This window comes from Rattus norvegicus, chromosome 6, assembly GCF_021556685.1.
Source record: "Rattus norvegicus strain SHRSP/BbbUtx chromosome 6, alternate assembly SHRSP_T2T, whole genome shotgun sequence".
Classification (NCBI taxonomy): domain Eukaryota; kingdom Metazoa; phylum Chordata; class Mammalia; order Rodentia; family Muridae; genus Rattus; species Rattus norvegicus.
In genome coordinates, this window is record NC_141539.1 from 13,703,114 (window position 1) to 13,728,106 (window position 24,993).

At 45.5% G+C, this 24,993-nt stretch overlaps 1 protein-coding gene across 2 annotated transcripts in view; it reads right to left on the minus strand.

Annotated features, from left to right (window-relative positions):
- Window positions 1-346: 346 nt before the first annotated feature.
- Window positions 347-24,993, minus strand: part of Socs5 (suppressor of cytokine signaling 5) — a 31,610-nt gene continuing 6,963 nt past the window's right edge. The window contains exon 2 of one of the 2 annotated variants that reach the window (XM_087554247.1): window positions 347-4,852. In XM_087554247.1, coding sequence (XP_087410373.1) covers window positions 3,230-4,840 — 1,611 coding nt within the window. In that variant the 5' untranslated portion in view covers window positions 4,841-4,852 and the 3' untranslated portion in view covers window positions 347-3,229. The remainder of the gene's footprint in view (window positions 4,853-24,993) is intronic. The other variant, NM_001109274.1, reaches the window with a different exon arrangement.

A 24,993-nucleotide genomic window follows, 5' to 3' on the forward strand; every position in this document is an offset into this window, starting at 1 on the left:
AAATGTCACACAGGAGCAGGGAGTAAGCCAGCAAGCCTGTGACTGACAGGTTAGGACTCTCACTCTCTCAGGCTTACCAGAAAGGCATTTATGTATTCATTCATCTATTTTACTCTAAAAATAAGGTGCAGGGCCTGCCTTAATAAAGAACACCGCCAGGCCAGTGACAGCACCCAGAAGTGGAGCAGCTTTGGGGCGAGAATGAATAGCAACCAGATCAAATGTCACAAAGTTCATGATGAGCTTTGAGTTTTGTCAAAAGAAAGCTTGGAATTTAAGTATCAGTTGTTAGGGTCCCAGTCATTAAAAGTCTTATAAAAATGTCCAAGGACAGAAGAACACAGACTGCTTTGTAGAGAATGGGGTTTGGGCTCAATATTTTATCTAAGAATGTAAACTTGATTTTGATCATATTACAGTTGTATTTAAAGCAACTTTTTTTCTTTACTACTTCAAGCCAGAAAATAAAATACTGATAAATTCCCTCTGTAAAAAGACAACAGTGCCAGGGTGGAATGACACAACAGTCCTCAGTATCTATGACACGAAACCAAATGGCACTATCATTGTTTAAAGTATTACACCGGAAGTGTGCAAACACGCATAGGTGCACATACATGTACACTATAGTGACTATAAATATGTATGCTGCGTATGTGGACAAAGTGAGGGGCAGAGGGGAGGGAGGGTGAGGAGGGAGATGTGAGAGAATGAGGACAGAAAGCACAGCGCCCCCTCTCCGTGTAGTCACCTGCTTAGTGTAAAAACAAAACAGAACGCCCCGCACCTGCTGCAGCACTCCTCGGTTTGGAATGAAAGTGGCCACCCCCAAAACATAAAAAGGGCAATTTAGTCAAAAGGCTTGGATTCAGAAAAATACACAGCGAAAAAAAGACTTCGGTGCACTCCCATGCTGGTGATTTTTCTTTCTTTCTTTTTTTTTTTAAATGTAAGCTACTAATATTTTAACAAAAAAATAACCCCCAAAGTTGCATATTTATATTGTACACAAACTGAAACAAGGTGCCTTTAGCACAGTGGACACATGCTCACATAAACTCAATAGTTACACTTAAAACAATTTGCATTAACACAGGAAAAGTTCTGAAATACATAAAAGCATTAATATCTTCATAAAACTATAGTGAGAACACCAATTTGCTATAAGCGTATAAAACACCAATGCTCTCTCCGTGTTTCAAGTTCTTGTCACAGCATCTCCTGCTCAGTCTTCCTCCAGTCCTCAGCGTGGACTCCTCCTTCCTGACGACGCTCATTTCCCAGGTACATTGTAAGCTCAAGAAAACAGACCCAACAATTATGCAATATAATTACGTCACAACAACTTAATTGCACATTATGCTTTGAAAGTAGGTTTGGATGAAGTTCTCAAACACTTTGGTATATGTTCCTCAGGGACGTCTACTACAGTAACAGAAAGATCTAAGTTCCTTTCATCCCCATTCTGCATTAAAATGAACAAGTCTTTGGTTAAAGGTCCACATTTCAGGCATTTATCTTCAATTAAAATGGTCCCCAAACCACTAAGCGGAGCTGACGGTTCTGGGCGCAGACTCCGAGTCACCTGTTTCTGGTGCAGCCCGACGCTCTAACGCTCATCTGCTAACACTGCCGCTGGTTTCAGCCTCACTACAGAGCAGAGCAATCGCTTCTCTGAGACACTGATTCGAAGGACGTGAGAGGGGTTAGAAAGCTAAAGAGCACTCGGCTTACTCTGACAGGATTAGGCTGCAGGTGAGTCTGCGTTAGCTGCAGAAAGTTGTCAGGTTAATGCTCATTTTAAAACCCCAAACCATTCCACGTACAAGAGAAACTGTGGCAAATGTAGAAAACAGCAGATATACAGGGAGAACACCAAACAGACTTTATTAGCACGAAAAAGCAGCCAGAACAAGGCACAGCAAGCAGAAACATACGTTAGCGGTCAAAGGGTTAGTGCTGCATACAGATGTAGCATTTCTTTCCGGAAGCCCTGGCAATGGCCATAGGGACATAAAGTAACCTCCTGCAGCCGCCGGCGTGAAGACCGAGTGAGGGGTTCTCGGCAGCAGTCACAGAGCACGGTAACAGACACGAGAATGGATTTGGCTACTGTAGTGCAAAGGTCTAGGACAAAACTGAGAACACAGTCCAACACTAAGAAGCAACACTAGAACTCAAGGACACGTCCCAAAGCGCTCACTCAAGTTGTATTACGTACTACTCTAAGTGACAAAAGGTGCCAAGTAAATTATCTACAGGCATCATGGGTGTACAGTACCTTTTAAATCTGCAATGTAGACTTCAGGTTTTCTGTTCAGAATTAACTGCACTAAAATTGTATAATATAAACTGTACTTAAGTAAGTCAGCTATGAGCTTACAACAGATAAATACTGCCATCCAAATGATTAGTTAGAGTTTAACACAGCTCAGCTTCGTCAGCCAGTGGAGTTACTACTGTCTGATGTGTCTGGGCATCTCCCAGTCTCGCTTTCCTCTGGGTTCACAAAGTCCAGGGCACAGGAAAAGATTCCAAGTGTAATGAGACAGTGTGTGGACTGCATGTGTCAGGCTAGGAAAACGCCCCACCAGAGACTCCGACTGCATGCTCCGAGCTCATCCCAAGTGGACGCTGGGGGTTTTGTACAGAACGCCACGCTAAGCTTGAATCTCGAGGTTTAAGAACTATCTTAGAAAAGCCTGGTTTATTTTAGAGCCTCCTTCTCTGAGGAGAAAAGAGACTGACTCTAAACCACACTGACACTGCACAATGCCCTGTGGCCAGAAAAACTGCATTTGTTTTTCTCTAAAAGGAAGGCAGTCTTTTATTTACTTGTTTTGGACTTTCAAAGCTTGAATTATAGTAACTACAAACCACTATTTTTTGGAAGGTTATAGAAAAATTCTTAGAAAAAATAATTTCAAACATTAGTCACACTGTTGAAATACCCATCCAATATTAATAATTTGTTCTTCAGTAAGAAATAGAATTCTTCGTAGCAAATGCCCCAGAGTTGTTTCCCTCAGTTGTTACAGCCCACCGAACGCCTGCAAACCACCCTGCTGTCCCTAGGCACCTTTGTCAGAGTAACAGCTGACCCCATCGGGCAGAAGCTAATGACTAAGCTCCCATTCTGGGTGGAAAACCCCAGCAGCTGACTCTGCCTCCTATGGGTGCTGTCTGATGCATGAGAGCAGACCTAGTTAGTGCCCTTTGGGAACAGGGGTTACTTTGCCTTGACTGGCTCTCGTTCTAACCAGCGAACCCTAACTTTTTGCTTATAATGATACTCTTTTAAAAAATCCTGTAACATGGACGGTAGAGGGAGCCCATCAATCCCGTCGTATGTAGTGCACCTGCAGATCACTGCGCGGCAGATGTACTGCAGGCTGAAAGGGAAAGTCCTATTCAGCGATATCGTAAGCAACGGTTCAAAGAACATGCAAGAGCTAGGGTCTTTATAATGTTCGAGGAGTCCCGTGACAGTGGAGGAGTGAAACACGCAAGGGTCGTGGGCATCGAAGCTGAAGTTGTGGTTCCACTGCTCGATCCGGGCGTGCAGGGACCTGTTGTAGCGGCGGAAGCTCACAGAGAAGAGGTAGTCCTCCTGCGCAGAGTCCCTGAGCAAAAACGTGCCTTCCGGTTTCCCTTCTAGGAGGGCTTCTGCTTCGTAGCGGTCCATCACGCCCCAGTAACAGGGATTCCCTGTGATCTGAAGCAAATCTGGTACAAGGCAGTGTATGTAATCGATCTGCGTATGAACTTTCCAAGCTCCCTGTCTGCTAATGTGTGAGTGGCTGTCCCCGGACACCTGGCGCTGCTTCTGCCTCCGTGACTGCAGACACAGGGTGGTTGAATCCTCTTCTGAGTCACAATTCGTCTGTGGAATTGCAGAACCATCTCCGCTTATTTCCGTCATCCCAGGGGCTAACTTTGGTCCCAGTTTATACAATGGATTGACCTGTGCAGTAGCTTCAAAGGTGTGGATTTGTGCGTTGGGAGGGGGATCCACGCCTTCTTCGATACTAAGCCGTCTTCTCTCACGAAGTCTATCTTCTTCATCCTCTGTAGACACCAGTGATGGATCAAATGTATCAAAAAATGTTGAATGTGGGCTCACGGGAGCGGTATGCTGTTTAATCAAATGCCACTTTTGTGCTAAATCTGAGCCAGCAGGAAAAGGGCATTTCTCCAGCATTAATTCAGAAAGATGTATTTTTCTTTTATTGGAAAAGAGAGGCTTTGACTGCTTGCTGTAAGTTCTCATGGGGAAGCACAAACCAACAGTGTCCTGGAGCCTCTGCCTCAGAGAGCGGCTCCCGACCGCGCGGCTGGATACACTGTCCATGTCGTGCATGGAGCTGACTCCATAGCGCCGCTCCCGCCTCTGAAGGCCGCTGCGAGTTCTACCGAACTTTTTCTCAGTATCCAGTGAACTCTGGGTCTTTGTGGAACAGGAATGCTTCTTCTTGCCTCCCCACGGGGCGTGTCGGGAATAGGAGTCTCTTCGCGCAAGCCTCGTTCCTGGGGTAGCGCTCGAGTCGCTGTCCTTCTCAATGCTTATTTCAACAACCTGAGGAATCTCTGCGGCACAGTTTTGGTTCCGTCTTGAAAAGGTCTTTGAAGGGCTCAGTCCCAGCTGTAAGGCAATATTTTCTCTTAACGGACTGCTCTGCTGCCGAGGAGCTGCCTCGCCCAGACTGACGCTTTTCTCTTTGACAGACAGACATCTGTTGGCGTTCATGTCCACATTCTCACTTCGGCTTCCTCCTTCATGGCTGAAGAGATTCTGGCACCTGTATTTGAAGTTGTTCCACATTTTCCCCACTTTATCCATTGATTAGAAGAGCTAAAGGAAAAAATGGAAAAAAATTAGTTACTTTGAGAGGCTCATGCAGCTGGAAAGTGCAGTCTCCACTGGGGCAGGCACAACTCAGTAGAGAACTGGCCTTACACAGGCGGTGGGCATGTGGGCACACGAGCCTTAGTACCACTCAGGCCCACTCTAGCCTCCCACTTCCTTTAAATGAAAGGAAATAAGCCATCTCAAACTCCGCTTTCCTTTTTCCAAGCAATAATTGAACTTCATCAGGATACTGAATTGTGTCTCCTTATTTCCAGTAACAGAATGGTTTCAGTCATTTAAAGGGGAAATATATACTTCAAAAGTTGTAAGAACCAGGTTTGGTGAGATGGCTCAGTGAACCAAGGTGCTTGCTGCCTACTCCGATGATGTGAGTTCAATCGTCCTTCCCAAGTGATGAAGGAAGAGTCCTCCCGGTCGTCTTTAAACGTGTGTGTACACGTGGGCACACATACAATGTGCACACGACATTGTAATCTAAGTACTACTTACCAACCCCTCCCCGACATTCTGCACATCACGTTTATCTCCCTAAAGTCCCATCTTTCCATCCCTCCCCACTCCACAACGTATCAGATTTCATCCTGATTCTGAAGAAGCAGTTTGACTAGGAAGGAAGGGGTGAAAAAGAGACTAGAATATTTTGGCTTAAAGGCAAGGGTATCCTTCAAGGATTCACGCTGGAAGAGTAGGATTCCTGGTAAGGCAAAGGGCTGTGACATTGTAGCAATTAGCAAAAGAGGTACAAACCATGCACCTGCTCTCTACTCCCAACCCCTAAGAAGGGCTATGTTTCTTCACAGAAAGCACCTAGGGCTACAAGCACACTATCCTGCTTCAGTGCCAGCGAGTTGTTAGATGGGGAAACCTACTTAAACCTCGACTGTCAGCCACCTACTGTCTTACTAGATTGTCTTTTCCAGAGTTAAAAGAACAATAGAGAATATTCCTTTCTTAAAACTAATTAAGTATCTTCAAGCCCATTTTTCATAGGAAAAGCTGCCGGATCAACAATGGTCTTATCTAATAGCAACACCAGCAAGAAAAATATGTGCCTATCTGGTGGTTTCGGAGGCTTTAACACTGGAAGTATGTAGTTTTTTTGGTGCAGGAGGCGCGCAGCACAGTTAATGTCTACCAGATAGAATTCCTAACCCTCAACATTAACTCTGCCTCCAATATCTTATCGTTCAATCGTCTTGTTAAACTAAGATCTCAGCTCTCTGCTCACAAGTGTCGTTAATCGCAGACAATCCTGGCACTTTCTTGGTGATTCTGTTGTCATTGTAGGTAGGTGTACTTTGGTCTTCTAGTATTAGAGATTACCTGATGACTGTGTAATACGAAGATAATGGGTTTTGAGATTTTTAGGCCATAGTATCAATTTTCCCTTAACATTTTCTTTCCACAAAACAAAGCCCATTTTCTAGTTAAATTAACAGTTTTCACTATGAGCAAATGAATGTTTAGGTCATGTCTTTTTCTCATGCCAATGTTTCTGTCCCCTAGAATAACTGTCGTCTCTTATTTGCTCGGACTTCCTGGTATCTACTGGGCTTTCAACAGCCCACCAACCCCAGTGAAGACCAGCAATGAACTATTCTACTCCATTCTTTTGTTAATCCTTTCAGAATAAAATCCCGGGTAGGAAATCACTTTCCCTGGTGGGTCTGAGGTGTTGCCCCACAGTTCTCTAGCTTTAGGTGGAGCTCCTGAAAACCAGCACTATACTAACTTCTCGTCTTCTCTGGGACCTGTGTTTTCTGAAAATGAAATAACTTCATGTCTTTCCCTAGTGTTGAAGGTTAGCATTCACTGTGCTGCTAAGCCTTTTGATGACCATGCTCCTCCTCTTTCCTTTTCAATAGAATAGTGTGTGCACCCCAGAGCCCACAAAGGCCAGAAGACGTGTTTGATACCCTGCAACTGGTGTTGTAATGGAGGTGCTGGAAATCAAAGCTGGCTCCTTTGGAAAAACACACAGTGCTTATAATCACTGAGCCAACTCCCCAGTGCCCAGTTTTAAACTTTTAAAGAGATTTTTAAAACCCAGAACAGCTTGGATGTAACAATGGATCTCTTTATTCCCAGCTCTCAGAGGCAGGCAGGTGGGTCTCCGTGAGTTCAAAGCCAGTCAGGACCTACATCCTAAGACCTTGAGAGGGTTTGGGTGGAGCCAAGACATGGACCAAAGCAAAAACCCCAGAACGCTTTTCACAGGACCTACATGCAATATACAAACCCAGGATCCATCCCTCTCTCCCTCTCTCTGTCCTTTTCAGAAAGTTGACCGACCCCTAGCTAGACACTAGGGGTCTAGGGTAGTCAGGGAACAAATCATGTACCACCCTTACCACAAAAGGAGTGGCACTCAAGAAACTGCACGGTTGAATGTTTTTCTGTGTTTACAGCCGTTCTTCTTTTGCTCTTTAAAGGTATTTCCATATCAAGCAGATTACACATGAAGAACTGTTTTACGAGATGACCAAACCTAGGCCTACTCGTCCCATACAGTGTTCGTAAGCCACATGAGCAATTAGGACATGCGGAGCACACACATGGACACTTGCCAGAGGACACAAGTACTGCTTGACAAACCTTTTCCTGGAGACTCACATGTCTACTGACCTCAGACAGGAAGTCCATGACAGAACAAAGACAGATACCACCCACATCTAGCCTGGTGAAGCATGAGTACTGGGGTCCCTTACAGGAATATGGGTGATGCTGCAGCTCTGAGGGGGAGATTTCCTCTATACAAGTGTTGTGGATCTGAAGGGAGAGGTATCCTGACAGCCAGGAGCAAACCTCACACATGTGATTCATTAGGAAAGCAAGCAAGAAGGTGGCTGACTCTGCTCAGGCGAGATGCAGCTGAGAAGTGCGCAGGAGGCGGGCCTACACAGGGTCTCTTGGGGGTGGTGGAGGGCAAACGGGGTGTTTGCTAGGGAGACTGGTGAGATTCCCAGTCCAAGCAGCGTGGGAGAACTCAGTGACTGGTGGGATTTCGAGCCCAGGGACTGGCGGATTTTCAAAGCCCCAGTGAGCTCGGACTATTTGTCCTATGGGTGAGGGGTCACTCACAGAGGTGGAAATGAGTCAGAGACAGCTGCATCACCAAAGCCCACCCCAGCACGGGTGGCGGAACCTGGGGCACACTGCACGGCCTGCAGGCTGCTCAGCAGACCAGAGCGTGTCCTTTCCAGGAGCCTCTGCCGCCCTCAACCTCCTCCAGGCAGCCCAGCCAGCTCTGGTTCTAGGAAGTTTGTCAGTGCGAGGCAGAGACCCCCCCAGACTGCATCCTGACAAAATACTCAAGTTTTCTTTTTCTTACAGACTGTCTTGGGGAAGACAGTGGAACCTGTGGCTGCTTTGCTTCTGTTTTTAATGTGGAAATGCTACTGGGGTGGGACTAACAGCGGGAAACCTGAAAGTGCTGATAGTGATTAAGAGCTGAGGCGAAAATACAAAGAGTTCCAAATATCTTAAAGTCACATTTGAGTTTCTGCTGCTAAAGTTCTGTAAATTTACTTAGTTTAGAGCAGAAATCTTTTGGATCTATAGTACACCTCTTTTTTTTTTCTTTTTTTCAGAGCTGGGGACTGAACCCAGGGCCTTCCGCTTCCTAGGCAAGCGCTCTACCGCTGAGCTAAATCCCCAACCCTGTACCTCTCTTACTTTGTGGTTTTATGCAAAGTTACAGAGGACGAAAAGAAACTATGAAGTGTCATAATGGAAGTGCAGACCTATTCCAGTCTTTCACATTTCCACACACGCTCAACTCTACCAAAACTATTTTCTTAACAGTTACTCCTTTCCTCAAGGAACTATAATTTGAAATTGGTTTTATAATGTTTTTGTAAATTAAATGGCATGTATTGAAAACTTGTGTTTAATAGAATAAGCAATAAGTCAGATTTAAGTAAAATCAGGGCAAATTCCAGTACTAAAAAAATTACATTAAAAAGCCTAAATAGTAAAAAAGATTCTCTTTATATCAAGTAGCATGTATTACATGTTTTCTATAAAAACAAACTACTTCAAACTGTTTCCAGTCATTGCAATGGGGCTGTCCCAGGTTTTATGAGAAAGACTCAGTTTTAAAACACTGTGCATCACAGAGTACAGCCCCACTCAAATCTCCCTCCACTGCCTAGAGCAGCAGACTCAGCTCAGTGAACCCTCCCAGACACGAAGCACTTCAGTGACAGCAGGAGACACTGGGGGCTTGGTACAGTGACCACAGTATTTCTCCTTCCTCAGCGTAGATGGGGCTCTCACTTGCTGTTCTGTAGGCATTTTAGCGTTGGGAAATAAGGCGATATTAATACTACCATGAAAGGAGACCCGCAGACCTAGGGATATGTGACCTGTCATACTTATACACAACTTAGAAGACCCTGAACTATTTCAAAATACTTACTTCTCATTATCTCAATACTATGTTGCGATCGGTCCGTGTTATCCAACTAGATGGCTGCTTCCTGCTGACCCTGCTGTCCAGCACCGGCTCAAACACACGAAATAGGCTCTAAAAAGCTTAAATGATCTCACCATTCAGCACCCGAGTCACACTGCTACAATGCACACAATCTATCAATAAGTGGACTGGATGTGCACTCACAAACTGTGGGGCCCTAGCTGAGCTACACCGAGTTAGCTAAGATGGCTCCCGAACCTGCTCCTGCCACTTTAGACTGAATCACAGCAACGCAGTGAATGCCGACTACCACGATGGCGTGTGGGAGGACTGAAGTCAAAGTGAAGGCTTTGGAAAACTCAATGAAAATAGTTCAGTGAATTGAAAAATCCTGTAGCAAAGATCTATAAAGATTCTAAATGTAGAGTACATCAAGAACATCTACTTAAAAATCCCCCAACTGGCTTCAGAGCTGGTATGCTTGGACAGAGTTGTATGAGAGAGAAAGTCAGGCAGGGCCTGCAAACCAGTGACCTCATCTCAACACAGGAGCTGGTCCCCTAATCGAAGGCTGAGGACAGTGCAATTGCGTTTTTAATGTGTGAATCATTTTACTAAGCTGTGGCCACTGTTCCAGACTGGGACAGCAAGCATCAGGTCCCCAGTGATAGCATGATTAAGTACTACAAAGTCTTAAGGCCACAGGAAGAGAGCCGATCTTTGGGGCTGATGAACAGGCAATCTTTGGGGAGGCGATATTCAGAATGTTGTCCTGAAGAGGACAGGGAAGGAATGAACTGGGACAGAGAGAGGAATATGTAAGCGTTTTGACAGAGCAAAGTGCAGAGCATGAACACTGCTGAAGTCAGCACGGCCTAGCAGGGAAGACCGGGAGCACTGGGAGGAAGCTGCAGAGAATCGGGCTTCGTAGTCTGTGCTGAGCTGCAAGGCTAAGCTGGACCACAGTGAAGGCAAGGGCGAGCCCCATGAGAGCAAGTGAGAGCCAGCACCTGTAGTCCCAGCACTAGGGAGGTGGAGACTGGATCTGTCCAGACTGATCTACAGAGCAGGTTCCAGGACAGCCAGGGCTGCACACAGCAGCCATATCTTGGGAACAAAGAGCTCAATTCCTGACCTCAGAGATGAAAATGAGATGTTTAGAAGTCAAACCTGCAGGCTGATGACTGAGAACAGAGAGTTGGAGAAGGGAGAGTGTCAGGATAACGTGGGCAGGTCTCTAGCTTGGACAAATGTGTGATCAAAGTACTTTTCTGTCAGGTTTTTTTTTTTTTTTGTTCTTTTTTTCGGAGCTGGGGACCGGAGCTGGGGACCGAACCCAGGGCCTTGCGCTTCCTAGGCAAGCGCTCTACCACTGAGCTAAATCCCCAGCCCCGATCAAGGTACTTTTAAAGAGACAGGACGGGCAAGGCAGAACAGTGTCACAAGTTAGGGTTTGGAGAAAATAATAAATCTAACTTTTGAACTGCTGTAATGAATCCTGAGGTGACCCAGGAACATGTTAAGTGAACTCATTAGGAAGGAGTGAGAGTATTTCTATCAAAATACAAAAAATTCTCAAAACCGGTTTAAGAGTAACACATTAATATACACATTATGAATTTATCTTTCATGTAACCTCTGAAATACATTGTTTAAATATGCATATGCAACTGGCCAGCGAGTCTAGTAAAATGGTGAGCTCAGGTCCAGCAAGAGACTCTATATTAAAGAAAAATGTGGGTAATAAGAAAACATGAACGTGGACTTCTGGCCTCTACCTGTCTTAAGATTATCCTACCTACCCGGCCAAAGCCTTAACCGTGAACTGACAAAAGCCACAGATGCACACCTAAAACTCCTGGCCTGCTCGACCGTGGGTGAAATGAGCGGACAACCTGATAAAGTGGATCCAGCAAACTCAGGTGCTCCCGGCCCTTCCTCCTAAGGATCAGGGGTTCCCGGCCCTTCCTCCTATGGATCAGGGGTTCCCGGCCCTTCCTCCTATGGATCAGGGGTTCCCTATTACAATGTTCTGGCTTCACTTTACTTTATTTTCCTGGTAATGCTGGGATGGGATGTTGGACCCAGTCCTTGTGCACAGTAGAAAAGCATTGTTCAGTGAGATACTTTCCCAGCCCTGAATATTCTGGTTTCTATTCTTTATCTACTATGAAATCTTTTGAAGAAGCCTGCAAGATACCTATAATGTGCCAGTGCTGTAACGAATCATCTACACAGAGTTCACTGACGCTAAGAATGTGTTTGCTAGCATATGCTCAACTTAAAATGCTCTTGTGTTTTCTATGCTGGTCCAGAGAAATAACAGTTAAATAAAAAAAGAAGAAAGAAAGAGTCACAGTGTCACATGGACTTCATAATAACATCCCTCAGCAACAGAAGGACAATTTAAGGTCTATTTTCTTCTAATTTAAAAAATAAGTAATTTTATATTTTTCCTTTCTTAAATTTACTCTTAACTCGAATGTACAGAGTCATGAGACAGGAGGCTTCAGGCCCACTACACTTACTACTCTGAGGCTAAGCCAGCACTTGGCTTCTTGATTCGGGCAAGAGGATAAAACAGCACAGGCTAGAAATAGTTCAGCCCGAGGGGCTGGGAGGTGCGTCTTGCATGAGGAGGAGGAGCCCAGCATCACAGAGCGATTAGAAAGCACAGAGTCCAGGGCTCCGACACACAGTGGAGGCTCAGCCTCGCTGCTTAGCTGCCTCCCATCTTTGGGGCTTTGTTTTTTCCCTCTTGATTCTCCTGGCCACACCATAAACATCAATATCTTCTTATGTAGAATACCTGCCCGACTGAAATTCCCATCAATCACTCAAGCTTCCACGGTGCTTCCCAGGAAAGAGTGTGGCGAGCCCAGTGTCCCTTAGCAGGTACAGCTCATCTACAGCATAACTGGATGGCTAATCTGTGCAGACCTGGACAAGCTCCACAGCACAACCCTTTCTCTCTCCCTCTCCCTCCCCTCGCTCTGTGCTTCAAAATTCCTTCTTAGTCTATAAACACTGCTACAGTTTAAACTGCATGCTGTGATGCTGGACATCTAGAAACATAAAATCCTAACAGGTTATGTTTCGTTCCCTGCGGGACAGCATCTAGTGGAATATTCTAGTAAGCATGCCAGTCACTGAAATGTTTCTTTCTCTGGCCAGCCTCCCTGCAGACTCTAGGCTCTAACACAGGGAACACATGCGTTAGATTACCTGGGTCCGGTGTCATAGCCAAGCAGCCATTAGCTGGTGAGATGTCTCAGCCTTGCCATCTAAAAATAGGGACAATCACCACCTCCTGTTACCAGGATGGCACGAGACAAGGCGAGTGCAGCGTGGGGCCTGTTACCAGGATGGTACGAGACAAGGCGAGTGCAGCGTGGGGCCTGTTACCAGGATGGCACGAGACAAGGCGAGTGCAGCGTGGGGTTCTAAGGCAGTTGTTCTAATGCACACGCCAGTGCAAGAGGAGAGGCTGTGTTGGTCACAGAGGCAAAGGCTGCTGGCTATCTGAAGAGACGGCTGCTGACTTACCCTGGCCTTTGTCCTCCAGACTCAGGGAGGTAACGCAAGTGCTTTCACCCAGCACCGGATCTCAGTGTAGTCAGCAGTGCCATCGGCTGATGTAATCAGGTCACTTATCCTAGGGCATAAGACACCACCCCCACCCCCTGCACATCACCAAAAGACAATTAAGAAACAAACCAGCTGAACAGCAAAGCAAGTAACTGTTAAAGAACTCAGTGGGCATCCTATGTCCAGAGGAGCGCCTGGTGGGGAACTGTGCCTGACTGAGAACCTACAGGAATACTGTGAGTCCTTGCTCTCCACTGTCTCCCTCCTTCATAAGGGAGCAAACAAGTGTGACATCTGACCACAAAAGGCACATCTAAGAGCTCAACAGCTTCGGACGACAACGCCTCCCTTCTTCCTCTTTATCTAAAAATGCTGAGGACACATTTACCGCTCATTTACAGACTTAGGGATAACACTCTTCTAGACCAGACAATTCTAATATCTCGGCAGCTTGCAATAAATCACAGAAAGACAGCACTCGGGTCAGTTCCTTTCTTACGTCTTCACTGGGGATCCCACAGTCTCCCACCACAAGAGCAAAGAGCTGATGGAGAGAGGAACTGGAGAGGGTAAAACAGAGTCAGGCGCTTTAGATTCCCCTAATCAGAATATACAGAGCATTCGCGCTAGAACTGCAGATGCAAACAGTGAACGCATCACCACACAACACTTTTAGTTTGAAACAGGACAATCAAAAACCTTTAGTCTGTTAACAGAAATAAAACCTGACCCATCAAATACTGAGAAGCAACTAAAAACTGTTTTTCAAGACTACGTAGACCTTGCCGTGCAGATGAGAATGGGATGAAATCAGAGGCCCAGCAGCCTCTACCCGCCAGCCCTGGGGCTAAAACCGTGCACCGCCATGCAGCTCTGAGTCACTTCCGATGACGGTGTTTTCAAACCTGGGTCTTCCTTCCAGCTCTTTAATGTGTAAATGTGTATGTTTATATCGCTCATAATTGTCCCCGACGAATCTTAGTTCTGCTTCCTCTCCAATCTTACTGTGTAGTTTTGGACCCAGGCTCACAAAGTTGCTTTTTGACATGTGCAAAAGTGGAGCACTTGCCTGCCAGAATTTCAAGGTATTTTATAAATACGTGAAGGAATAAGGAAGCAGACAGAAGTTACCAAACAAGCATTTGGGGGAAGCAGGTAGAGGCAGCCATCGTGTTTCTTACTGATTCTGTAACTCCATAACGTGTTTCTCCATTTTTGTTATAACATCACATACCCTAATTTTAAAAAGAGTCTGACTTCCCAGTTAAATACTTGGATCTAATGGAGATGGACTATTTCCGTAAGTGTATTCCCCAACCACATATGGGAAACCACAAAGAAACATACAATAACTTTAAAAATTCCAATTATCTTGACAGAGCTAATTCAGAAGACTATCTAGTTATTCAAATGGAAGTTATTTTTATGAGAGGGCACAGGGGAGGAAGAGAACTAGGATTAGGGAAGCTTGTAGTAATCAGACTCACGCTAGCAAAACATTCACACACGGAAATTTAAAAAGGAAAAAGCAAAATTCATCAAGTTCCTCCTTTGTAAAAAGGTTCAATTATCAACAGAAAGTCTAAATAAAAGTCCTAAGTTTAAGAAATTCTCCTCTCCCATTGTTCCTTAAATTTCTGAAATACTTAGAACTTTGACCACTCATAGTAACTATCAAATACTGTCTGTCCGTCCCCCTAGCACTCTTTCTAAGTAGATGGACATAGAAAGTCAAGAGACAAGTTCTGTCAAAACCCGAGTAGTATCCAGTTGTTGTGGAGAACTTGTGAGAAATCAGATGAACCTGCCAGATAATCCCAGCACTAGGGAGACCGAGGCGGGCTAGCCTGGTCTACAGAGCAAGTTCAAGGATAGCCAGGGCTACACAGAGAAAACAAAACAAGCAAACTAACCAACCAAACATACAAAAATCTGCCACCTAAAGGAAGTGGGAACGAGCGCAGCCGCTCCCCTGTGCTTCCGGCAGTCGGCAGGCAAGGCATCCGCTCAACCGAACACATGGTCACATCTTGCTTAATAAAAAATAAATGAATTAGAACTATGGTTGTAAGCATCAGAGATGGGAGCCGTCTCTGAGAGACGGGGAATCTACCCAAAATGCATTAGAAAGAAAGACCGTGATGGTCAGAAGACTTAATGACGCCGTGAGTGCTGTTGGCCAACACCGGAGGAATTTAAAGTTTGAGACCAGCACGGATAGCCAGTGATAGGCAAACACTCTAGCCAACCCGAGCACGGGCACAGGGCACCCATGGTTGTGGCACACGTGGCTCTAGCAGGGCTTGCCCTTCCCCACATTCCGTTCCCAGCGCCATCTGCAGCTCACTGTACCAATAATCCCAGTTCTAGGAAATCCAAGACCTCCAGACACCAGGGACACGAGGTGTACAGACAAACATGCAGCAGAAAGAACATTTATGTACATGAAAGAAATAGATTTAAAATATTTAAAAACATAGATAAGGAACACCCTGAGAAGATCTCTGCATAGTTTTTGATTATTGTAATTTTATCTTTTTAAAATTTCTAAACACTGGATTTGATGAGTATTAATTTTCAAGTTGGAAAAATGTGCTATTTAAAGAAGATCTTAAAAAATACCAACTTAACTTTATATTATAAACCCATAGTTATGGGTAAAATGCAGAATAAATAAAAGCATTAACACTTTTCAAGGAGAAAATGTGTGATGTGTGAGTTACATGACACAAGACAGGTCAGAGGCAGAGGACGATCAGTAGCAAGAGAATGACAGGTGCAGGTTCCCTCCACGGACTCTCAGGAAGCCCTGGGGGCCGGCGGTTTGTTACAGGAATTGGCCAGTGGCAGCAAGGTGCATCGCCCTGTATACAGACCAGCCTGATAAGCTACTTACAAGCAAACAGAAACAGAGGTGACAGTGTGGAATACCAACTGCCAGTATAGCCAGGGGCCGGGAGTACAAGTTCGAAGACGCTGCCCTAAACAAAGCAAGCAGCAGGTCTCTAGCTCTGGACATCTGATCCTACACCGCGCACGCTTAAGACGCTACTCGGTAATCAACAGGTGAACGCTGTCCCCATCCTGCATACTCCTAGCTACGTGGAAAAATCAGAATTCCACTCCTTTATTTATTTACATGGAGGACAGAAAACATTAGTTTTCTGGGAATGATGAATTTCATTTAATAAAATCCACCTAGCTCCTCAAGTTAACAGAGATTATCCGTCCCCCATGTGACTGTGTGCGTGTGTGGCCGTCAAGTCTTGGGAATCCTCCTGTCTCTGCCTCCCCAGTACTGATGGCAGTCACAGGCACATGGTCCTACTCCCCACTTTTTATATGGGTACTAGGGAACCGGACTCAGATCCTCATGCCTGCACCACAAACGAATCACTCAGTTTATTGACTGAGCTGTCTACCACCCCCCAACCCCCCAGGGAAACTGTAAACTTTGGTGTAGGTGTTTTACACATGCCCCGCCCCTCCACCCGTGAGGCCTTGCGCTCAGTGTGTCTACTCAAGTATTTTCTAGGACTGATTCTCATCAGCTGAGAAGCTGGTGTGGATGGAAAGGCATTCAAGGTCACAGTTACACCCTTTACTGTCTAGCAACTGCTAAGTCTGTCCCAACATGGCTGTTCTTCACTGCACAGCAAGTTCACAGGTCTGAGTTAATAATCCCTAAAGCAGATGCCACCACCCTGTTTCTACTGAATTTTGTAAACAAATAAAAAACAAAACCAAAAAACCCCAACTAAACAAACTGTAAATTTTTACTTTTCCTCCACTCAACACCACTTATATGACCTTATCCAACTGGTCCCTCACCCCCATCCCTACCCCCACCCCTATGTCTGTCTCTCTCCACTTTTGCTCCTTGTGGTGTCTGCCACTTTCTTAGATTTCTGCAGCACCCGAGCGAGTGCCCTCAGTATCCCAGACCAGGCCATCTTCTCTGAGAATGTTTAACGGTACAGCACCTTTCGTCTATCCTTAGGGCTCACCTCACTCCAGCTGAACCTCCCCCCAACCCTGCCCTCTGCCATTCAACTTTATTTTCACACCTACACCATGCTCTAGTCTCTTACAATTAATATCACAATTCATTCTTTTCTTTTCAGTTCATTTTGGAGACTTCAAATTCATCTCTACAGAAAAGATATTCCAGAGAGGAACTGCAATCCTATACTGTTTCTAATAACCTACAACACTAGGTGAGGTATAGAAATTTACATGCAGCTTCTAAATGGCAAACACAGGAAGGGCATCGGAGCCCAGGGCGTCTGCTCTAGTCCCGGCTCGGGCTGCCGTGTGGGTGGCTACTGACCTCTGGCTCACCCACCAATAGGGAAGCTTCCTACCTACACTGAGGCGAATGTGTTAGGTCCGAAGAGTTCTTTGAAAGCTTGACAAGACTCTTTAGGAAGAATAACTGAATGCTCTTTTGCTCTATGTGCCTACGAGAAAGCACCCCAAACTGGAATTTTCTTGGGTAGGAGGCAAACCACTGATAATCAAATTTCCAATAATCACTGTCAATACTCTTCCGTCTGAAAGGAACGAGGTTAATTTACTTGCCTGCCATATAAAAACTGCTCTCTAATGTCAGAGACATTTCTATAAAAGCAAAACCATTAAAGGTGCAGCTGCTGTTCTCCTTCTCAATGCCGGGGTGAACCGTACGGAAATGAACACACACTGCGTCCTGAGCCTTCAGGACGTAATTGCTCAGCTTCTTACAACCGAATCTGTCCTGCAAGATGCACGCTGTATCCTCACCCCTCCATCCATCACCTCGCAGGTGGGACACGGGGTAACTGTCATTATGACGTCAATTGGGAGACGCTGTAGAAACTTCTAGCACGTTGTTAATGCAGAGGATGGGTTTACCTCTACTGCTCTTTTTCTTCAGTGTACTTTAAACATTTCCTTTTGAAAAAGTATCCTAAGGAGACGGTCTATGTTTGAGGTAACAAAACTTTAAAACAAAGATTCTTGATAAATATTAATAGAGCTGTTTGTTTCTCAGCCTATGTTAAAGAGGGTTATAGCTCTTTACTCCGCCCTAGAAAACAGTCACAAAATCAAGCAGTCTGAGCATTCTCTAACATCGGCAGTGGCCAGCAATATCTGTAATACAGATCAAGCCACAACAGCTTTAGTTTCAGACCTGAGCCTTCTAAGTAGAAGAAAACAATCTTCTTGGTAAAATCAAGAATTTCTTATATATATATACAATATATCGTGGTCACACCACCTCCCAGCTCCCCACCTCTCACTTCCCTAGACACCTAACACGTCCCTTCCCACTTAAACAATCTTAACAATTACTCAGGAGCCGCCCAGGGCAAAGCGTGCACTCACCTCATTTGAGATAAGCAGTCTAATGATACAGGACTAGTTACTTGGGAAACTGAGGCAGGAGGATCACAAGCTCAAGGCCTGCCTAAGCTATAGCATGGGTTCAAGCCCAGCCTAGGCAATTAAGTGAAGTCCCATTCAGCGTGAGTAAGACTGGGGCAGGGCGGCTCTGCAGGAACACACGTCACACCTGGGATGTCACCAGCCACACAAGTAGGTAGAGTTTCCACAGTAGCTGGTTCTCATCAGTGTTGTGATAAAAACTGAGGCTCAAGATACTAAACACCTGGCTTACAGCGACAAAGTCCTTCACAAAGGCTACAAAAAATAAAGGAAAATACACGACTGTCTCCGATCTTGAGGACAAGAAGAGCCGTGGTCGCTGGCAGACACAACTGATAAAGGTGTTGTGTAACTGCCACTCTTTCACTGTCTGATCTAACAAAGTGTACAACAGCTGTCTGCCATGTTAGTCCTCTCTGTTTGTTTAAACTAAAACCTATTTTCCCAGGCACGGTAAGTTTCTAGGTCTGCAGCTGCCATAGAAAATGCATTCTAGAACATTGACATTAAAGCCATTTTTGAATGGGTGGATGAATGGTGCCACCCTAGGGTCTATTTACTTGTCTGTCAACTACATTCTTTAATCTCTTAATGTTAACATTCTCTAGACGTCTAAGATGGTCTGTACATAGCACGTACATGAATCCGAGGCACTAAAACGACTTTCTGAAGAGTTTCCAGGTCCATATGCTTTAGATGCTAGGGACAGACACAGGAAGTACCATCCAGTTAGAAACCAAAGAGTAACCAAGGCTTAGAGAGAAAGGGCTTGCAGTGACCTCACGCAAAGGGCCCTAGGCGGAAGCTCCATCCAGAATACAAAACAAAGAAAGACAAAGGAAAACTCAGGAAGGCTGGAGCAGGGTGAATGCAAGGCAAGGTCCGTCTGGGCCAACCTGTATTCCCATTCCCAGGCAGCACTGGAGTGAATGGCACTGGCTAGACCTCCTGCAGGACCACAGAAGCACATGCAGGCTCTACAGATGGCCCCAACTTCCGATGGCTTGTTTTACGGTTTTCTGACTTCAACGCATCAGAATAGGGTTTTCCACTCAGCAGAATCTATACTCGCAAGTCTGGCCTGCTCCTGAGCTAGCGGCATGCACAATGCTCTCCCACGTCAGAAGGGAAGGAAAAGCCTTGGCTCACTAATTATGAATTGTCTGCTGCTAGGAACAAGTAGAAATCAAGGTGGCACGGGGCTGGAAGCCTGAGAACAGGACGATGAGTAGGTGGGCCTCGGACTGCCTTTCGTCTGGGTGTAGGAGGGACCAGGCAGTCAGCAGTCTGCCTGAACTGGCTCCATCTAAGGCTCAAGGCTGGTGACATCTGGGCACAAGTGCAGGGCAGAGCACCAGAGACCTGTGGAAGAGTTGAGAAATACGAACATGAAAGTAAAACCTTGTGGAAACTTTCCCAGAAAAGTATACAGCACTGCTCTAGAAATTAGATCTAAACAAAGAGAGATCTATATTCTCCACTGCTACTGGGGACCCAGCAAACTCTAGCATAAACGAAAATACGAATGAAATGGAAGGCACCACCATGAATAGTGAGACCACAGACCGGGAGAAAACACTAAGACTCAGTAGACGGACAGTGGCTGTTCTGAACAAGTGTTTCATAAAGGATAACATGCAACGGCCCCCAAAGCACATGACAGCGTACTTAATTATCAACAACTGCCAGGAAAGTGAGGTTCAAACCACAGTGAGCTACCCCAACATGGCAGCTAGCCCAGCAGGGAAGGAGACGCTGAGAGAGAGGGTGTGTCTGAGGGAGAGGGTGTGTCAGTCAGTTCTATGTCCCCTGAATGACATACCCAGGGAAAACGCCTTGAGGCAGTGGTTCTCAGGAACTGGTCAATCCCTGTGGAGCAATCCTTGCACAGGGGTCCCCTAAGACCATGGGGAACACAGAGGTTTACATTATGATTCACAACAGTAGCGAAATAGCAGTTATGAGGTAGCAACAGAAATAAATGATTTTCTGACTGGGGATCAGGAATTCTATTAAAGGGCCGCAGCATCAGGAGGGCTGAGCACCAGGCCTTAGGGGACACATTTACTTTAGATCATGGTTTTCTAGGTTTCACACTACCTTGACCAGGATATGGGGAATAGGACATACGGCCAATGCCATCTCAAGTCACCCAGCAGAGAGAAAAAGGGGTGGTAACCCACACCCTCCTCTTCGAACATCCAGAACCTAGGGCATACTGCTACCCTCAAACAGTTCTCTGAGATGAGCTTTCTATTCTCTTGGGCCTTTCTTGATTCAATCAAGCTGAGGAGTTAACAATCAGACTGTAAAATGGTAAATCCACCTTGGAAACTCTATTTTGAGCAATTGTACCCCTAAGTATTTCCTAAAGAGAAAAAGAGAACCTGCCCTAAGAAAATATATCGAGTGTTCACTAAAGCTTACTCCCTTCACTAAACTCTACAACAGTACAATTAGTCTTAATAGTGTACATGTGGTGTGTATGTGCTGTGCGTCACAGGCGCCTGTGTGTGCACACCACGTGTGCAGTCAGACATATGATCAGGCCTCTCTACTGCTCTTCACCGTCTTGTCTGAGACAGGGTCTCTGGTTGACCCCGATGCTTGCCTGCCCTCTCATCTAGATTGGCTGGTCATGCAGTCATGCCTGGCTTTCTACACAGATGTTAGGAATCCAAACTCAGCCCACATACGTGTACAGCAAGATCTTTACCCTGAGCTACCCTCTGCAGCTTTGAAAATCATCTTATATTGGGGGAAAACCCAGAACATTGGTTGTAGGTATGTACAAAAGAGCAAACGAGAATGGAAGGGGTACAAGGACTCTTTTGGGATTGATGGAAATTGTGAATTATATGGATATAAAAAGCGTCCAAAGAGTACGGAACTGAGGTTGGCACTGTGGCTCAGACTTCTGATGCCGGGCTGTGGGAAGTGGAGGCAAGAGGGTCAAAGTTCAAAGCCAGCCTTAGATACCTGAAACAGGTAAAAAAAAAAATTAAAAATTAAAAAGTATACTTAGCATGTTTGAATTTTCTTGCATGTACTGGTCCTCTTATAATTTACTAAACCAGAGTTTTGAGACCCGTAAAACTCGCAGGTCCATGAAATTTTAAATTTTTTGTCTTTCTACTGTAGAGAGACATGGTAACAAGATGAAAAAAATGCATGGGCTTTAAACTGCACACAGATCATCAGCGCTGTCTAGACCGTAAACAGGTTATCACAGACAGAAGAAACAAACTGTCATTCCAGTGCCCAACTGCTGTTCCTCATCATCGTGCTTGTGTCCCGTTTTCTAAGTTGCTCCAGAGAGCCTCAAATCCAAGTTTTAGTTCCCAGCAGCTGTCTACCTGTTCTGGTTTCTCAGACCCCAGTTCAGACTGCTTTAATCTGGATTCTGAATGTCCTCAGAGGCTCTCACCTGCAGATGGCACTGACAGGAGGTGGTAGGGCCTTCGAGATGGGCCCAGGGAAAGGTCCTCAGGTCATCGAGGGTACACCCTCAAAGGAGATGCTGGGATTCCAGGCTCTCCTTTTGCTTCTTAGTCAAAAGATGGGCCATTTCCCTCGGCCACTCACTCCCACCCTGATGTGTTACATCACTACAGGCTCAGAGCGATGAGGCTAAGGGTCAGACTGGACCTCTGCTCTTCCTCACTGGGTAACTTAGGCCTGTTAGTGACAGGAAGCTGTCCTCACCCACTCACCACTTCCCGCTCTTGGTTCTTGGCACTGTGTTCCCTTCTCCAAAGCAGATTGCTCCTCTCACTCCACAATCTCCTCCACTTTCTTTAGAGCTGAACCTACATGCACTGTTTCCATGAAACTCAATCACCTACCAGATTCTTCCCACATTCCTCTCAGGGCTTGAACATCTTGCTCCAACCAGATGTACTTACATTTTACTTACTGATTCAACAATGCCTCCTAGTTTAGTATTTCTCAACCTGTGGGTCATGACCCCAGTGGGGTTACAGATCCAATATCCTACATATCAGATACTTTATGATTCAAAACAGTAGCAAAATTAGTTATGAAGTATCAAAAAATAATTTTATGGTTGGGAGTCATGACAACGTGAGGAACTGTGAGAGTTGCATTAGGAAGGTTGAGACACTGCCCTAGTTCCACTGAGGAAGAGCTGCAAATTTACAGTACTCTTTCCTACCCTTCCAGAGCCTGAGGCACTCACAGGCTGGAGGGCTCGGGAGGAAGGGGCAAAGCTGGTGGCTCAGGGATCCTCTGGGTTAGAGCTGAAGAAAGCCCTTGTCTGCTCAGAATCCCAGACTGCCCAGAACAAACAAAGACCCTAAAAGCAAGCAGAGTCACAGCCAGTGCCACACAGATGTGGGGGGACCTCTGTGAACTTGAGGCCAGGATGCTCTATACAGTGAAGAGTTTTGGATGGCAAAATTTTCTAAATGTTTTTACATTTTACAGTTCAAGTGTTAGGAGTTTTTTGTTCTGGATGTATTGTCATCTAGAAACCATGATTAGCATCTGCCGCTCTTCCTGATTTTCAACAACCAACGTACACTTCCCAATTGTATCTGCAAACGAGACCAGGCTGGTGATCTAGACTTGTGTGCTAACTGATATCCTGCTCACATCATGACTTACTTAAAAATTACCTGTGGACGTGCAAACCCAACCCTCCCCACCCTGCCAAGCTAGCTAGCTTATGCTCCATCCCCACCACCCCCAGCAAACCCAGGTCTAGAGAATATTTCTTGTGTTTCTCTGAACCCAGGTGTCATCTCCATTCCATCACAAATTCCTTGATTCGGACTATCAGATAATCCTTCTTATGCAAAGGCAGCCTTCAATGGTGTCCTCAATGGTAATGTCCTGGTGAGAGGTCAGACAGGGTCTCCAAATCCCCTCACGCGTCTTGTCATATGCAGTCACTAGTAAGTAAGGTCTCCACAAGCCTTCCCTCCAGAATATTCTATTCATCACCTCTATGGCCATTATTTTAAAAATATGCCCAACAGTCCTACTTTCCAGTGTACATAGCCAAATGAAGATCCAACTCTAATACGGCGCCTAAGGCTTCCGTCCTCTATCCTGCCCCTGCTGGATCGAGTGGAGCGCCTTCATTTCCTCTTACACTCATGCAGGAAGCGCACATTTTACCCATCTCCTTAAACACACTGTGCCCTTTTATTTGTAATAATACAGAATAAATAGTAACTCAGGCTGGCTTGTTTTATTTTTACGAGCTCCCTTCTACTATTTAAAGCCATTAGCTAACCCTGTGCAGAAAAAACGAGTGAAGAAACAATCAGACAATGCAGCCAGCTTGCAATTAGCCATTCTCACGCTGTACCATCTGCACCAACTAAAGAGAAGAGTGGAGAAAGTCTGTCTGGACGCCTCACTGTTCCCTCCTCCCACCTCCTTTCCACTGTTAGGCTACAGACGTGTGGCTCTCTCTGAGCACCTCATGCACCTATTCCCGCCTGCCTCCTGGGCTTTGGTCCTCAGTGCTTCTCCATGCCTGTGCGTTCACTCCCTTGGGCTGTCTCTCCTTCACAGGAGCATCAGGGTTTCTTACCTACACTCTCCCAGGTGTGGTATTTGACGCTCACACGACATTTTCATACACACTTAGTCGGTCACCATTAGCACATACAGTATGCATGTGCACAGTGAGGGCCGCCCTGGTCCTTTCCTGTGTTTGCTCTCAGCTCTGAGCCGGTTCTGAGGCTCAGTGCTTCAGCTAACATGCTGAATTAACCCTTGGCCTCCCTCCCTCCGTCTCCACCTGCTCTGCTTAGGCCCCCGCTTCAGTCAGGGCAGCGTCTCCTGTCCAGCACAACCCTAACACTTGCCCCTCACTACTCAGGACTCTAGTGACCCAGAGACTGCACTCCCATTCCGTCTCTTTCCTACTAAATGACATTTTTCTTGTTAACAATCATTCATGATTCACAATTTCATAAAGTCAACCAAAGAAGCATTTTATGGGTGGCCAAGACTGAACTGCCAATTTCAAAGGGCGAAACGACATAGCAAGACATCTCTAGTTTCTCTTGAAAAGGATTTTTTCGTTTTAAAAATTTTTAATTTTAAAAATTGTTTTGCCTGCACATATGTCTTTGCACTATGTATATCCCCAGTACCCATGGAAGCCAGAAGAGGGCATCAGATTCCTAGGACTAGAATTACAAATGGTTGTGAGCTGTTATGTGGGTGCTGGGAATTGAACCTAGGTCCTCTAAAAAAACAGCCAGTGACCTTAACCACTGGGCCATCTTTCCAGCTCCCTTTCTTTCTGTTCAAAGTTGTTCTGTGGCTACACAGCACTCAGGCTGGAGTCAAATTTGTGATGGTCTTGCTTCAATTTCTGAATGTTAGGGTTTCAGGCCTATCCTACCACGTTCTTAAAAACACAAAAGTAGAAAGGCTTGAGGCAGTAAGATCTCTTGAGTTCAAGGCCAGACTAGGTTACAGAGCCTGAGCAACCTGAAGTACACACACACACACACACACACACACACACACACAGAGAGAGAGAGAGAGAGAGAGAGAGAGAGAGAGAGAGAGAGAGAGAAATAATTTAAACAGTCTACAACTCCTTTCAAAATATCTATATATACTCTCTAGGCAAGGAGTTAACAGTACCTCATAAGCCTTAAATTAACCTATTAAAAGATGGTTTTAATATCCTAAGATATGTGCA